We start from the raw sequence: 13,528 nt of genomic DNA, 5'->3' as shown, positions 1-13,528 counted from the left end.
TCCACCTACTCAAAGACTCCCCACTTGAGCTCAGTAGAAAGTCTGTGCCTGAAGTCAGGGTCAAGCCCCTCTTCCCTCTCCCAGTTGAGCAGCTTCACCCACAGACCCACCAGCAGCAGGGGCCCCCATCCTCTCCTAGACCCACAGCCCCAGAATTGCTCACACAAACGGGGATAAGCTCTGTTTGCAAAGATACAATGGCTGTATTTTGCAAACCAAAGATGAGCATACATAGACTAAGGCTTACAAATGGGGACAAAACACTGGAATGTCTGACCTCTGGTCTGGCCCAGGAAGTTGGGAAACATTGGTCCCTATTTTTAGGGTCAACTACTTTTTCCTATTACAGCACAGCACCCATGATCCTTAGTGCTGTTAGATCCCACTTAATTAATCAGCATATTCTTGAAACAAATGTGATAAAAATAACGTTGTTAAATATATAGATATATATTTCACGTGCTCTGCAAAAGCTTGGTATTAAAGAAATTCCTGGGACTTCCCTGGTGGTGCAGTGGTTGAGAGTCGGCCCACATGCCGCAGAGCTACTGAGCCCGCGCACCACAACTACTGAAGCCTGCGTGGCCTAGAGCAACAAGAGAAGCCACCGCAGTGAGAAGCCTGCGCACCGCAACGAAAAGTAGCCCCTGCTACCCAACACAGCCAAAAAAAAAAAAAAAAAAAAGAGAGAGAGAAAGAAAGAAATTCCTTTTGCAGAATAACAAAGTACTATATTTTTTGGAGGGCAATTTGTTAAAAGCCTTAAAATGCGCATGCCCCACAGCCCAGTGACTCTATTTCTGAGACATAATTCAAGTTTTAAAGGGCTACTTCAAAACTAAGCTACAACAATATTTGTCACACAGCACTGCTTGTAAAAATATATCATTCAAAATCATCCAAATGTCCAGCAGGGAGTAATTACTTAAAGTAATTATGGTGCATCTGTACAATGGAATACACTGCAACCAAAATACTACTACTAATAGTACTTATTGAGCACTTACTCTGTGCAACAGACCACCTTAAAAGCTTTATATGCACCATCTTATTTAACTCTCACTATGCTGTAGGTACAATTACCATTCCCATCTCACAGATAAGAAAATCAATACCTAAAAGGATTAGGTTACAAGCCAAGGTCACACAGCTAGGATTCACACCCAAGGCAGTCTGACTCTAGACACCAAGCTCTTAGCCATTATACTATATGGCCTCAAACAACAGCATTAAAAGAGATATTGTAGAAGCACAACCAGTCACATGGAACAATGCTGTTGATATAGCGATAGGTAAAACAAGCCAGTTATTAAACAGGACATGCATGCTGATCCCATTTGTGTGCTTGCATGGAAGCAAAGACAGAAGGGTTTGCAAAGATAACACTGTAGCATCTTGGTGTAGATTGCTGAGTGGGTGGAATTGTGTGTGTATTTTTTATGTTTTCTTCTGCTGTGTTTTCTGTAACAAACATGCTAATTTTGTATTAAGAAAAAATAATTTTAAACTTTAAAAAATTAACGTAAATGCCAAAATCACTCCCTTGCACTTATCCTCTGCATTAACCCAGTGTCCATCTGTTGGCCTTGCTTTAACTATAGTTACAACTGCTTGCACAGGACTCAGGACATGGCCTGAAGCCAATTCACGGGCTCTGCTGGCTCTTCATGGCTCAGCTTCCCCTCAAGGCAGCCAAGGCTCTCCAAGTAGGAGGAGACAGCAGAGATTCTTCCCACTCTAATCCTCAGCAGCCTGCCCAACCCATCACCCCGGGATCCTCTCTGGCACTTGAGCTCCCAGGGGGCCACTGGGCTGACAGCACAGAGCTGTGTGAGCTGGAAGAAACTGGCAGCTTCTGCCCTGGCTCCAGGTCTGGTCTGGAAGCCAAGCCCAGGGACCCTCGGAGTCTGACACACTCCATCTCCTGTTGCTGGGTCTTTCAAGGAAGTGCTTCACCAAAAAGTGAAGGGCACACATGCCTGAAGGAAGTCAAATGGCCCAGGGATAGGAGCCCCAGTTCTGCAGCCACATGACCAGGGCTCCTCCTGGCCCAGTCACCTGCCTCCTGGCTATGTGATCTTGGGAGAGTTATTTCTTCTCTCTGAGCCTGTTCCAGTACCCATCAAGTAAAGAAATTAAAATACCAACTTGGAAAGGGACTTGTAAATATATATATATAAAACATATATATATATCATATATAATAGATATATATAAAATAATGATGCCAATAAGTAATATTTCCAGGGCACCAACAGCTAGTCAGGCACTCAAACACTTTCTAGGTATGATCTTATGGAATTCTCACAGCTGCACTGTGACTACTCACACTTTATAGATGATGAGACCAAGGTGTAGAGTGGCTAAGTCACTTGCACTGGTAAGTAGTGGAGCAGGAATTTCTGTCACCATGCCTGGGCCCACACTACCACACCACACATCCTGGCACAATGTCTAGAACATGGACTTCATCCAGATGGTTACCATTGTCACGTCTCCCTGCCCAGCCACTGCCTAACTTTGGAGAATGATGTGACAGTGAAGAGAGCCACCCACCTGGTTCTCCCCACCCCCCACAAGCCCACAGACTTTTGGAAGCCTTCCTTTCAGATTAGCCAAAGCTCCCCACACACACATTCTTTGAGCCAGCTCCAGGGACCACAGGCCATGGCTTTGCTGCTGCACATCCTGTGGCGACCACCCTCCAAACCTGGCCTTGTGCTCTGGCCACCAGGGCTGCTGGCCCAACAGGGATAGCTCACGCTCTAGGAGTCAGGCCTGCTGGCACTCACACCTGGCACCTGCCCCAAAACCCTTGCAAGTCTCCTCGAGAATCTGGGCCTCGGGCCTGGGTCTCCCAGCGGCTCACAACAGCAGGCCAGAGAGAACCACGCGAATCATAAAAGCAGTGCCCTTAAGCAGCCTCGCCACCGTCAAGTGGCGCCCGAGCACTGGCTCTGGCTCTGTGTGCGTGCTGGAGCCTGGGTGTGCAAGTGTATGAAGGAGAGCGTGTGTGAGAGCGAGGGTAGCGGATGTGAGTCTGAATGTGCAAGTGCGCGCGTGGCTCCGAGTGTGCGCTGCTGCGATCGCGGTCCGGGGCGGGCGGCGGGCGGGGAAGGTCTCCGCCCCCCCCCCCCACACCGCGTTGAGAAATCTCAGTGAGTCACCGAGTGGTTCTGCATATTAATGAGCTCGGAGCGGATTTAAAAGAGGCCTGGACGGGCGGAGGGAGACTGTGGAGAGAGCCCAGAGCCGAGCGCAGAGCGCTGCGGGGTGCCACAGCCGCGAGGCTCCCACCGACGGGCGCAGCAGGAGCGAGGGGAGCCAGGAGGCGCGCTCCGGGTAGGAAGAGCCAAGCCCGGCACACGAACGCGCGGGCGCCCTCCCCGAGTCCCTGCTCCCGCGCCGTGCCCCTCGGCCAGCATGAGGGTCCTGACGGCAGCGCTGCTTCTGCTGCTCCTGGCGCTGTGCGCCGCGCGCGTGGATGGTGAGTGCCTGGGAGGTCCCTTGGCGCCAGCCCGGCCTGTCCTGGGGAACCCCCAACGCCAACTGCTAAGCTTCCCGGGATCCCTGGGGTTCTGGGTGGGCACCGAGGGTGGTCAATGAGTTGCGAAGGAGACCCCTCGCGCAACTGAGCAGCCCCCCGCGCGCTCTCTCGCAGGGTCCAAATGCAAGTGCTCCCGGAAGGGACCCAAGATCCGCTACAGCGACGTGAAGAAGCTGGAAATGAAGCCAAAGTACCCGCACTGCGAGGAGAAAATGGTTATGTGAGTTCTCGCTCTTCGCCGCGAGCGTGTGCGCGCAGCTCTTAACCCGGTGCTGCGGCGCAGCTTGTGGCTGGGTCGGGCTAACAAGCCTTTCTCTCAGCCTTTCTCAAGGCCTTGGCGGAGCCTTTGTAATTGCCTAGCGAGTCCTTAGGACGCTGGCACGGCAGTCTGGAAGAGAGTTTGAAAAAAGGGTCACGGTACTGTTGTGCTCCGGAAACAGCCTCTCCGAGGAGTTCACCCTTGCTAGGATTTGAATGGGTAGCCTAGGGGTTGCACTGCCCCCCTTTCTAGGGTGATCAAGGGTTAAATGGCTTCCGTGTGCCAACTTAGAACACCCAGATTGAAATCACTCAGAATACACCCAGAACTATTAAACTGGAACCCAAACTGTGAGGCGTGCTGCCTGCCTGTTACTGGAGAGAGAATTAAAGCGAACATTGTCTGACGTCCTCAGAACCTCCTGTCAGGGCCTTTTTCTGATCAGGGGACCACGGCCGTCTGGTTTTTGGCTTCTAGCGATTCCATTTTGAGAACGATCCTCACTCTTCCAACACCAGCTGGACTCCTGTGGGTTCCTGAGCAGTCTTGTGGAAAGGGCTCTGTTGGAGTTAACGTGCCATGAGGGTGAAGCCCCGCTTGGTGGGGATGCAGGGAATATTTTAAAAAGTGGGGCAGAGCGAGAGAACACTGCGTTTCCTTGCTCCTCTGCCTTCCCAATTAACCACTTGAGGCCAGCACCACTGTTTCCCCATCAATACGCTCTTGGCCAGGAAGGGAGCCCTTGGCAAAGCAGCTACCAAATATCTGCCACGGACCATTGGCCCCTCTTCCCCTCCCCCAGAAACAGGACACACTTTATTCTCAGTCTGGGCAAGTGCCTTCCATTCACTGGCCCCGCTGGCCTAAAGGCCTCCACACAGTGTCTGCAAAGGCAGCTCCCACCCCCACCCCCCCACTGCCACCTGGGGTCTGCGCAGTCAGCCTGAAGTTAGGGGAATTCAGAAAATCACTGGGCCTGAGCTAAACCCCTCTGCCTTCCTTCCTGGGCACCTAAATTAGCCTCCTGTCCCTGCCCCTTTGCCCTGCCCCTTGCCTTGCAGACCCAGGTCCAGAAAAACTGCTAGAAAATCCTTTTGGGTGGGAGCTAGAGGTCACACAGCTGAGGGAGGAGCTACAAACCCCTCAGGGTTCTCAGCTCTCTTGGGGTGAAAATGACAGGGATGTTAACTTTGCACTCCTCTCAGTGCTGAAAAATGCTCCACACACCAAGCTGAGCTGTTGAGTCCTTGCAGGAAAGGAGGAGCAGGGTATGAGGTGCAGTGACATCTCAAAAGGACAGAACCCTCAGTAAACAGGCTTGCCCTTTTTCGTGGCTATACTTTTCAGAATAGAGAAGAAACTGACAGCCAGGCAAGTACATGAGAAGGCTTTATGTAGCCTTGTGAAAACTTGCAGGCATCTCATGAGATCTGCACACAGTCACCCTCTTCTAAACCTCCACCCCATATCCAGGACCCTACCCCTCCCTGAAGGGCTGGAGGTCTTCTCCCCTCTCAAGCTCCTAAGACTCTCCAAATCACACGAGGGACCAGTGCTTTTTCCCAAAGCCGGTTTTTAGCCCCAAAGCTGAACTAAAGGAAGTTTTCCAGTTCACCCTGAGTCACCTAGAAATCTCTGATGAGGCTTGGGGTGCAGCTTGCTTTCCAAGTGGGAGTCCTTGCACTCAGAAGGATCCAGTAGAGCCAAGATTCTAGAAGGGGCAATTTGTTTCATATACCCCGAGTTATTGCTGAAACCCTCGGTATCCCAGAACCACTGAGGACAGGCACACAGGACCCAGAATTTCTGCACAATTGCTGGGGGCAGAAATCCTCATCTCTTCACCCCACAACCAAGTTTCAAAGTCCCCGTGTTATGACTGAGCATTTGAGCACCGGGGTGGGAGGGCTGAGCGTCCTCCCCTGCTGTCCCAACCTTCAGGATTTGGGATCCTCAGCCTGTACGCTGACCTTACGGAGGAGGGGATTTTTATCTGGCTTGGCCACAGCCTTTTATTCCAAGTGCAAAGGCAGCACTGTAGGCAGAGAGCAAAGCATGGGCTAAATTCCTGCAGAGCGACTAGGTACTATGGGGGAGGGGACCTGGACTCTACTCTGAAGCCCAGCCCCATGCTTGAGACCTAGCAGAGGGGACCCAGGGAGCCACAGGTCTCATAGAGAGGGCCAGCGAAGGCAGAGCCCAGTCACCTGGCATTACCACAAGACCTGTCCCTGCCCTGGGAGACTTAGGCCATGGTGAGGGCCCTGGAAACTCAGAGCACAGGGGAGAGAAGAGAACAGGTTGCCCAGAAATATTCTGCCCCCATTCGGGTAGCAAGATTCAATTTCCTCTCCCCATCAACTGGGAGACTCAGAGTTCATGGCGACCCTGCTCCTTTCCAGAACTTGGCCCAGGCACCCTGACACTTCACTGTTAGGAGCCTATGGGGTGCAGGCTGACCTCTCTCCCTCCCTTCCCACTCTTCCCACCCCAACCTCCAAACGCCCCTTTTTGCCCCCTCAGCCCACACCCCAGCAGCCAGTCCACCACCATACCTCGCTCCTGCGTGTGACCTCCCAAGGAGTGATATCCTCACCTCTCACCTTCCACTTTTCCATGTTCGCTAGGTGGGCCCTTATTCTTGAACATCGTCATTCCTCCCTGACCCAGAAGCTTCCTCTGAACTCCTGCCACCCTGGCCCAGCCCTGGCTGAGAGGGGCATAGCAGTTCTGGGCAGCAGCCTCTCCCTTCCTCCTCCCTCCCAGGCTGGACCTCACACACTAAGGCTTCTTGGCCGTCCCATCTTCCATGACAATTGCTAATAACAGTAACTATTCATTGTGCTAGGCACTTTGCATAGATTATATCTTTAATCATCCCAGTAGCCCTAAGAGGTAGGTCCCATTATTATACCCATTTTATGGATGGGCAAACTAGGTTCAGAGAGGCTACCCAAGGTCCCACAGACAGACCTGGGATTCAAACCCAGGCCCTACGCTCTGTACAAAGCCACCTGCTTCTCTACCACATGGCTAGACCTCCAATGGTGTTGGAACACTGGCTGATAGAGACTTGAAGGGCAGTCTTATTTTCCTGCCCAAGGGTGAGATAACTGGGACTTCATGCTCAGGAATCAAAATGGGCTTCAAGACCAACAAGACTTAGCTTCAGGGTCAACAAATGCCCAGCCCCAGAACAACCTGCAGAGGGTCAGGGGAACTAGGGTTTGAAAGATCAGACAGAGACCACAGCACATCCAAGCCCTGCCATGGATCTCCTCACATCCAAGGATGAGGTCTTGGCATGCATACTTCGCTGGCATTAGCTCTCTCCACCTCTCAATCCCAGGTTCAGAGGAGCTGGAAGAGTCCCCTGACCTTCGTTCCCCAAGAGAGCCATCAGTGCTGTGGGCAACACCCTGCATGGGGGTAGGCTTGGGGGTGGGGGACTATCCCAGACTTTGAGGGCTCCAGGGGAAAAAGTGAGAGCCCATCACTCTGCACAGGCTTAGACCCGAACGTGGAGTCAGATTAAGGGGACAACCAGAAACTTCCAAACATATGGGTAAACCTTCCACGAGCATATGGGTAGGCTTCCTTGAAAGGAGGGAGGAGGCCACAGTCTCTCAGAGCTCTGATTGGGACAGACCAGGGCCACCCACAGACCACACTGAGGGGCTGTCATTCAGGCTTCTCAATCCTCCATCCCATCCTGCTCCATTTCAGCATCACCACCAAGAGCGTGTCCAGGTACCGGGGTCAGGAGCACTGCCTGCACCCCAAGCTGCAGAGCACCAAGCGGTTCATCAAGTGGTACAACGCCTGGAATGAGAAGCGCAGGTATGCCCCACTGTCCCTCACCTTCCTTCCCACCATCCAACCAGATCCAGAGTCTAGACCCCTTCTAGGTCATCTAGCCCCATCTAAGGCATGAACACCCACTACAGTTGCCACAGCAAGCAGATACCCAGACATGGCTTACATACTCCCAGGGATGGGGAACTCACCACTTAACTTACTGCTACACTTATTGCTCTCCTGGACAACTGTAAGCATCGAAAATTGATCCTTTTGTGAACTAAAGTTTGTCTCATTCTAACTTTTATTAAGTTAGGATAGTCCTAATTCCTCTCCTTATTTAAGTAACTTAAGTTTTCTGACCCCCAATTTCCCTCTGTCAAATGGCTGGGCGAATGCCCAGCATGGCTCTCTCCGTGATTTGTGTGGTTTGGTGAAACACAGCTGCTTAAGTGACTGGGTTTATTAACTATAAAACTGTGGGTACAACCATAAAATGATGAGGACAACTCCTTGCCAACAACATAGTCTCCCCTCAGGGTGCCCCATGCCCCCTGCTGCCCAGAAGCCTGATAAACTTCCTGTGCAGGTACAGGGAGGGACCTTGGGTTTGACCCTCTAAAATCAGAGCCGCTCTTACCCTCAGGGGGCAGCAGTGGCCAGATGACCAGAGTCCTGAACTAGACCCCTAACCCCAACCCGGTCTGGGCTGTTTCCCCATTATCAGAAAATGGCTTCCCATCTCTGATCTCCTGGGGTCCCATGTCTGGCCTCAGAGGGGGAGGCAAGTTCCTGGCTCCCCTATGCTACATAAAGGTGAGCCTGTCCTAGAGAAGACCCACTCCTCACACACTCAGAGCCTGTTTACACCTGACTCTGCAGAGCATGACCAGGGAAGCGTGCACATACACGTACACACACACACACACAGGTGAGTTCCTCAGGAGCTGGTGCCTGTACCTCATCCCGCAGAGGGGGGAACAGAGGCTAAGTTGTGAGGAGTGACTTGTCTGGGAGCACAAGTCAGGAAGCTAGGTCTCCTGGCGTCACCTTCCCCTCCCTCCAACGGGTACCCACGCCACCCTCCCATCGCCCCTCCTCCCCGCCACCCCCAGCACTTCCCTAAGCTCAGCCCATGACCAGCTCTCCCACAGCTGACACTTGGGCCCAACCCCAGTACCTGAGCCTTTTGTGCTGCTTCCAAAACTGCCTCATCCACAATTGCTTGAAATAGAAAGTGATGAGAGCAAGAGATTATTTTCCATAAATCTACTGGAAATGAAGCCCTCTTTCTGGTCAGGGCAGGCAGCTCACATGACAAACACAGGACACCTCCCGTCCAGTCACCTCCGGGCCCTGCATCATCAAAAGTGGAATGAGGCTGACTGCAGGGCCGGTTCACAGAGGCGCTGGCAAGTCTTCATCAGGTTGCTGGGAGATCCAGCCTTTGTCCCAACCCCTCCACCTGGGGCCACAGCTTTGATGAAAAGGAGGCAAGCCTGGGTCCATGCAGCCCCACTCTTTTTGTTCCTGCAAAATCCATAGATGAGGGCAGTAAGGGCGCCTCTGCTACCAGGCCTCCCATCACTTCCTTACAAAATGAGTTCATCCCTCCTTCTTGGAATGCTGAGGTGTCCTGGGAGAGGATGTGGGCATTCCCTTGTCCTCCTTGCCTCCCCTCCCTCTGTACAGGTTGAAAATGTCTTTGTGGAGATAAAGGAACCATCTTGAAGTCCTCTTTGCAGAGACAGAGAGAGAGAGAATGCTGAACCTAGAGTAGAGACAAGAGAAGGCAGCGGCCGGCCCAGGCTGTAGGGCGAGACTAGAGGGCTTCCAGGAGCTCAGAGCCAGAGCTTCCGGCTGCCACCAGAAGCAGCAGGCATTTGACTTCAGTGCATAATTACTCAGAAATCAGGAACGAGGCGGAAGGAGCAGGGGACGACCTGGATGTGACATGTGGTCCCACAGCAGCCATGCGGCAGAAAGGAAGGGATTTAAGTATCTAAGCAGAGATGGTTGGGGAGGTGAGGGGGAAGTCAGCTTGTGAGTGCTTACAGGACTGGTAACTACTAGAGGAAATGACCTTGAGCCACGGGCCTCTGTGACAGCCCCAGCCTCACGAACCGAACCGCCCTTCAGTCTTCAGGCAGCGGCTTCTGGAACTGGCATTTTTTTTCTGGAGAACATGTATTCTTGGGCTAAATACCAAGAAAGACACAAGCCTAAATGGAGGGAAGGGATGCCTCTGCCCCTCCCCCCATCCACACCGGAGACAGAGGTCATTCCCACCATTGACATTCAGTGTTCCTTGGGCAGACTTTCAGTCTCTTGTTTCTCAGTTTCCTCATATACCAAGAAGGTCTGCTTCCTAGAGCTTTGAGGATAAAAAGAAACTGCAGAGGTGGAGGCTGTGTAGAAAGGACAGAGCCAGGTTCAGGTGAGCTTTTATGCCCATGTGCTGGCCTCCTCCGAAATGTTCCCTGCTTCTCCTGGGCTCCTGCGGTCCTGGGAGAGGCACTCCCCAGGCCAGGGGCAGAGAAGCTCAGACACTGGCCTGTGCGTTTCCTGCCTCGTCCTGAGCCACTGAAATGGGTGTTTTCTCTTCCCAGGGTCTACGAAGAATAGGGTGAAAAACCCCTGATGGGAAAGCTTCACACCAGTTGGGACACAAGCAAAGGACTTTGCAGATTAAAAAAACAAACCCTTTCTTTCTCACAGGCATAAGACACAAATTAAATATTGTTACAAAGCACTTTTTACCTGGGGTCAGTTTTTACATTTTATAGCTGTGTGCAAAAGGCTTCCAGATGTGAGACCCTTCTCTCTTGTGTTCCAGATTTCATCACAAGCTGCTTTGTACCGAAGAGGGGAGAAACTCATGCCTTTCCTTTATTAAAAAAAAAAAATGCGTTTTTGTATTTGTCCAGACATCACTATACATCTGAGCTTTATAAGCACCTAGGAGGAACAGGGAACTTGTTTGAGACATTTCATAGCAGCGTTGCTCCCTTCCTAGCGCGGGAAGCTTCCGCTCAGAGGTCCTGGCGCCTCGGCACAGCCGCCACAAGCTCTCCTGGGCTCACGGTCGGTCACAGCCTCGGGGACTCAGCAGCGGCCCCAATGGCCCCAGTTGTCGGGCAAGCAGGAGCAGATCTCTCTGCATCTGTTCTTTGAGGAACTCAAGTTTGGCTGCCACAGAAATGTGCTTCATCCCCGGGGTTAATTTTTACACATTCTAGGAAACATTTCCAAGATCCTGGGATGGCAAGGCAAATAAATGGTCCTTAAGGAAGGTCCTTAAGGAACGGTCCTTGTGTCTTCTCTCCAACCTGAGCATTTGTGAAAGTTTCACTGCTTCAAAACCACGTGGAGGGCTTCCTTGGTGGCGCAGTGGTTGAGAGTCCGCCTGCCAATGCAGGGGACACGGGTTCGTGCCCCGGTCCGGGAAGATCCCACATGCCGCGGAGCGGCTGGGCCCGTGAGCCATGGCCGCTGGGCCTGCGCGTCCGGAGCCTGTGCTCCGCAACGGGAGAGGCCACAACAGTGAGAGGCCCACGTACAACAACAACAACAAAAAAAAAAAAAAAAAAACCACGTGGAGTTACTACTGATGCTGTAGCGAAAATCTTAGGAGAAAACTTAAAAATATACAAATACACGTACAATATACAGCTACAGACACACATGCTGTTGACGAGGGAAAACCTTCAAAGCATGTTTCTTTTCCTCATGACAATGGAACGTGCAGTACTAAAGCAATCTGTGATTCCCCATGTAATTCTTCAGTGTTAAACAGTGCAGTCCTCCTTTGGTGCAGCCCTCTTTAAGATGACCACACGCCTTTCCCTTTGTAAATATACTCTTAGGAAGGCCCCCTCTACACATGTCCCTTCAGTATGTGCCGTGTTGCACTATTGTGTCATATGCTATGTAAATGTCAGAAACCGTTAGCATTGCATGCAGGTTTGATATTCTTTCTAAGACAAAAAGAAAAGTAATAAAACATATTTGAAATGTACCAACATTCCAGAGTACTGACTTTTTTTTCCTACTTAATTAAGCCAGGATGACAACCAAATGTTTACCACATCCTGAATAAACAGGGACAGATGCACTGGGGAGGAAAACTTGTGTTTCCCGATATCTGTCAACACCGTCACCTCTATAGAATGTCCTGAAGACAGAAAGCCAGGCTTCAAGGCTGATGCTTCTTCCCTGCCTGGCTCCCACACCTGGGGCAGGTTCATCAGAACAGCCAGGTCGGCGCACATAGGACCACAGGGTCACGCTGCCGTCCCCATTTAGGGAAGGCAGTAGATGCAGGACCCGTCAAGACCCCTGTGGTCCAGGGCCCCAGGATTCTAGTGGGGCTCAAGCAAGGGCAGGAAGTGCCCACCTACAGGGCTCCGCAGCCAGGCTGTGTGGGAGCCACAGCCAGGGCAACATTGAAGGTCCACTTCTCCTGCAGGATGGAGATGATGAGTGCACACACCTCATGGCGCTTCTGAGGACTGAAGGAGGCAATCCATGTAAAGCGCTCAGGATACCAGGGCATGGCGAGCACTCGGTAAATGTGAGCTCCTTCAATATCCACAAGACCAGGCCACTTTGCTCTCTGCACAAACTGCCCACAGCCCCACACCTCAGGTACCCCAGTCAGCCGCGCCCTGAAACAGGCCCCTCTGTGCCCGCCTGGATCCCACACGCTCCACAGGACTGCCCAAGGGGACATGCCTCCACCCTATCTGCACTTCTTGTCTGCTTCACCAGGAACCAGCAGCCAGGCACCCAGGTCCCTTCACCTCCGAGGATGGCTTCCTGGCTCTGCCAGCACTTACAGGGACACACAGCAAGTACCCTGCCCTAGCACCTCCTCAGCAAGATGCTACTGCATCCTTTCCATCATCTCCTGGCACTGCCAAGTCCCACCAAGTGTATGCCTGAGGAAACTGAGGACCAGAGAAGTTAGGAAAGTTGCCCAGGGTCACTCTTCACACAGCTCCAATGGCTGAGCCTGGCAGCCTCTTTGCTGAGAGGAGCAGGACAGGGTGGACCGAGGCCACACTGAGCCGGGGCGACTGTGAATGCCTGGTGTGGTCCCACTTTCTCTTCATTATGGAGGAAGAAGGGAGACTGGACAGGAAAGCCCGGACACCAGCAGACAGAAAGGAGAGCCCCAGTGTGAGGGCACATTCCAGGGCAGGGGAGAGCAGAGGCCAGGCCCCTCTCCGCCGGGAACCCTGACCCCTGCTTGGCCCCAGATCAGCATACCTTGCTGGGGCCTCAGGGATCCCCCCAGCCCTCCCCCCAGCCCCCTCACCCTCCCCACACCTGGCCCTGACAACGCAAAGGCCTCCCCATCTGCCGGCACCACGGCAAGGGGCGCAGGATTCTCAGTGCTGCTCCCTGAGTTGCAGGCTTCACCCTCCACTCACTCTGGACACGCTACGCGCCCTCGCTCAGGGCTCTCCTCTATCCCAGCTGTGGTTCTAGAAGCAGCACCTCCTCCTCCAGCCCTGCTGGCCTGTGAGTCCCCTCCCTCTCTGACCTCCCAAGACACAGATTGGATTCTTAGTAACAGTAACAATGTCCCCCTACAGTGTGCCAGGCACTGACCCGGGCACTTGCCCTGCTGCTCATCCCCCACCCTCCCGGCAGTGCTGTGCTGTAAATGCCCAGACAAAGGACCCAATCTGCATGAGAGACACAGATAGTAAGTAGAAGGAGAGCTGGACTTCGAGCCCCAGTATGTCAGAGAGCAGGAGTGGAGGTCTTGTGTGTAAACGTCTCGTCCCCTACAGAGGCTATGTGCCCCTGGAGAACAAAGGTTGGCTATGCTTCCTGGATGACCTGGACCCTGTCCTCCAATAGACAGGCACTAGCCGGACCACTAAGAATGGGTTCTCAGCCACAACACTTCACCA

At 52.7% G+C, this 13,528-nt stretch overlaps 1 protein-coding gene across 1 annotated transcript; it reads left to right on the top strand.

Moving 5' to 3' along the window:
• Window positions 1-3,178: 3,178 nt before the first annotated feature.
• CXCL14 (C-X-C motif chemokine ligand 14) lies at window positions 3,179-10,361 on the top strand. The gene is made up of 4 exons (XM_007101393.3): window positions 3,179-3,487; window positions 3,662-3,767; window positions 7,533-7,646; window positions 10,214-10,361. Exons 1-4 carry the CDS (start codon window positions 3,424-3,426, stop codon window positions 10,227-10,229), a joined length of 300 nt encoding a protein of 99 aa, XP_007101455.1. The 5' UTR covers window positions 3,179-3,423; the 3' UTR covers window positions 10,230-10,361.
• Window positions 10,362-13,528: the final 3,167 nt, after the last annotated feature.

The sequence above is a fragment of the Physeter macrocephalus genome, chromosome 8 (assembly GCF_002837175.3).
Source record: "Physeter macrocephalus isolate SW-GA chromosome 8, ASM283717v5, whole genome shotgun sequence".
Lineage (NCBI taxonomy): Eukaryota > Metazoa > Chordata > Mammalia > Artiodactyla > Physeteridae > Physeter > Physeter macrocephalus.
The sequence above is the reverse complement of the archived record's forward strand: the minus strand, read 5'-3'. Positions and strand labels throughout refer to the sequence as shown.

Bases quoted from the DNA above. Each gene is read 5' to 3' on its own strand.
- CXCL14 (XM_007101393.3), top strand. From the start codon at position 3,424: ATGAGGGTCCTGACGGCAGCGCTGCTTCTGCTGCTCCTGGCGCTGTGC. The intron at 3,488-3,661 runs GTGAGTGCCTGG...GCTCTCTCGCAG, and splicing joins GTGCGCCGCGCGCGTGGATG to GGTCCAAATGCAAGTGCTCC. The intron at 3,768-7,532 runs GTGAGTTCTCGC...GCTCCATTTCAG, and splicing joins TGCGAGGAGAAAATGGTTAT to CATCACCACCAAGAGCGTGT.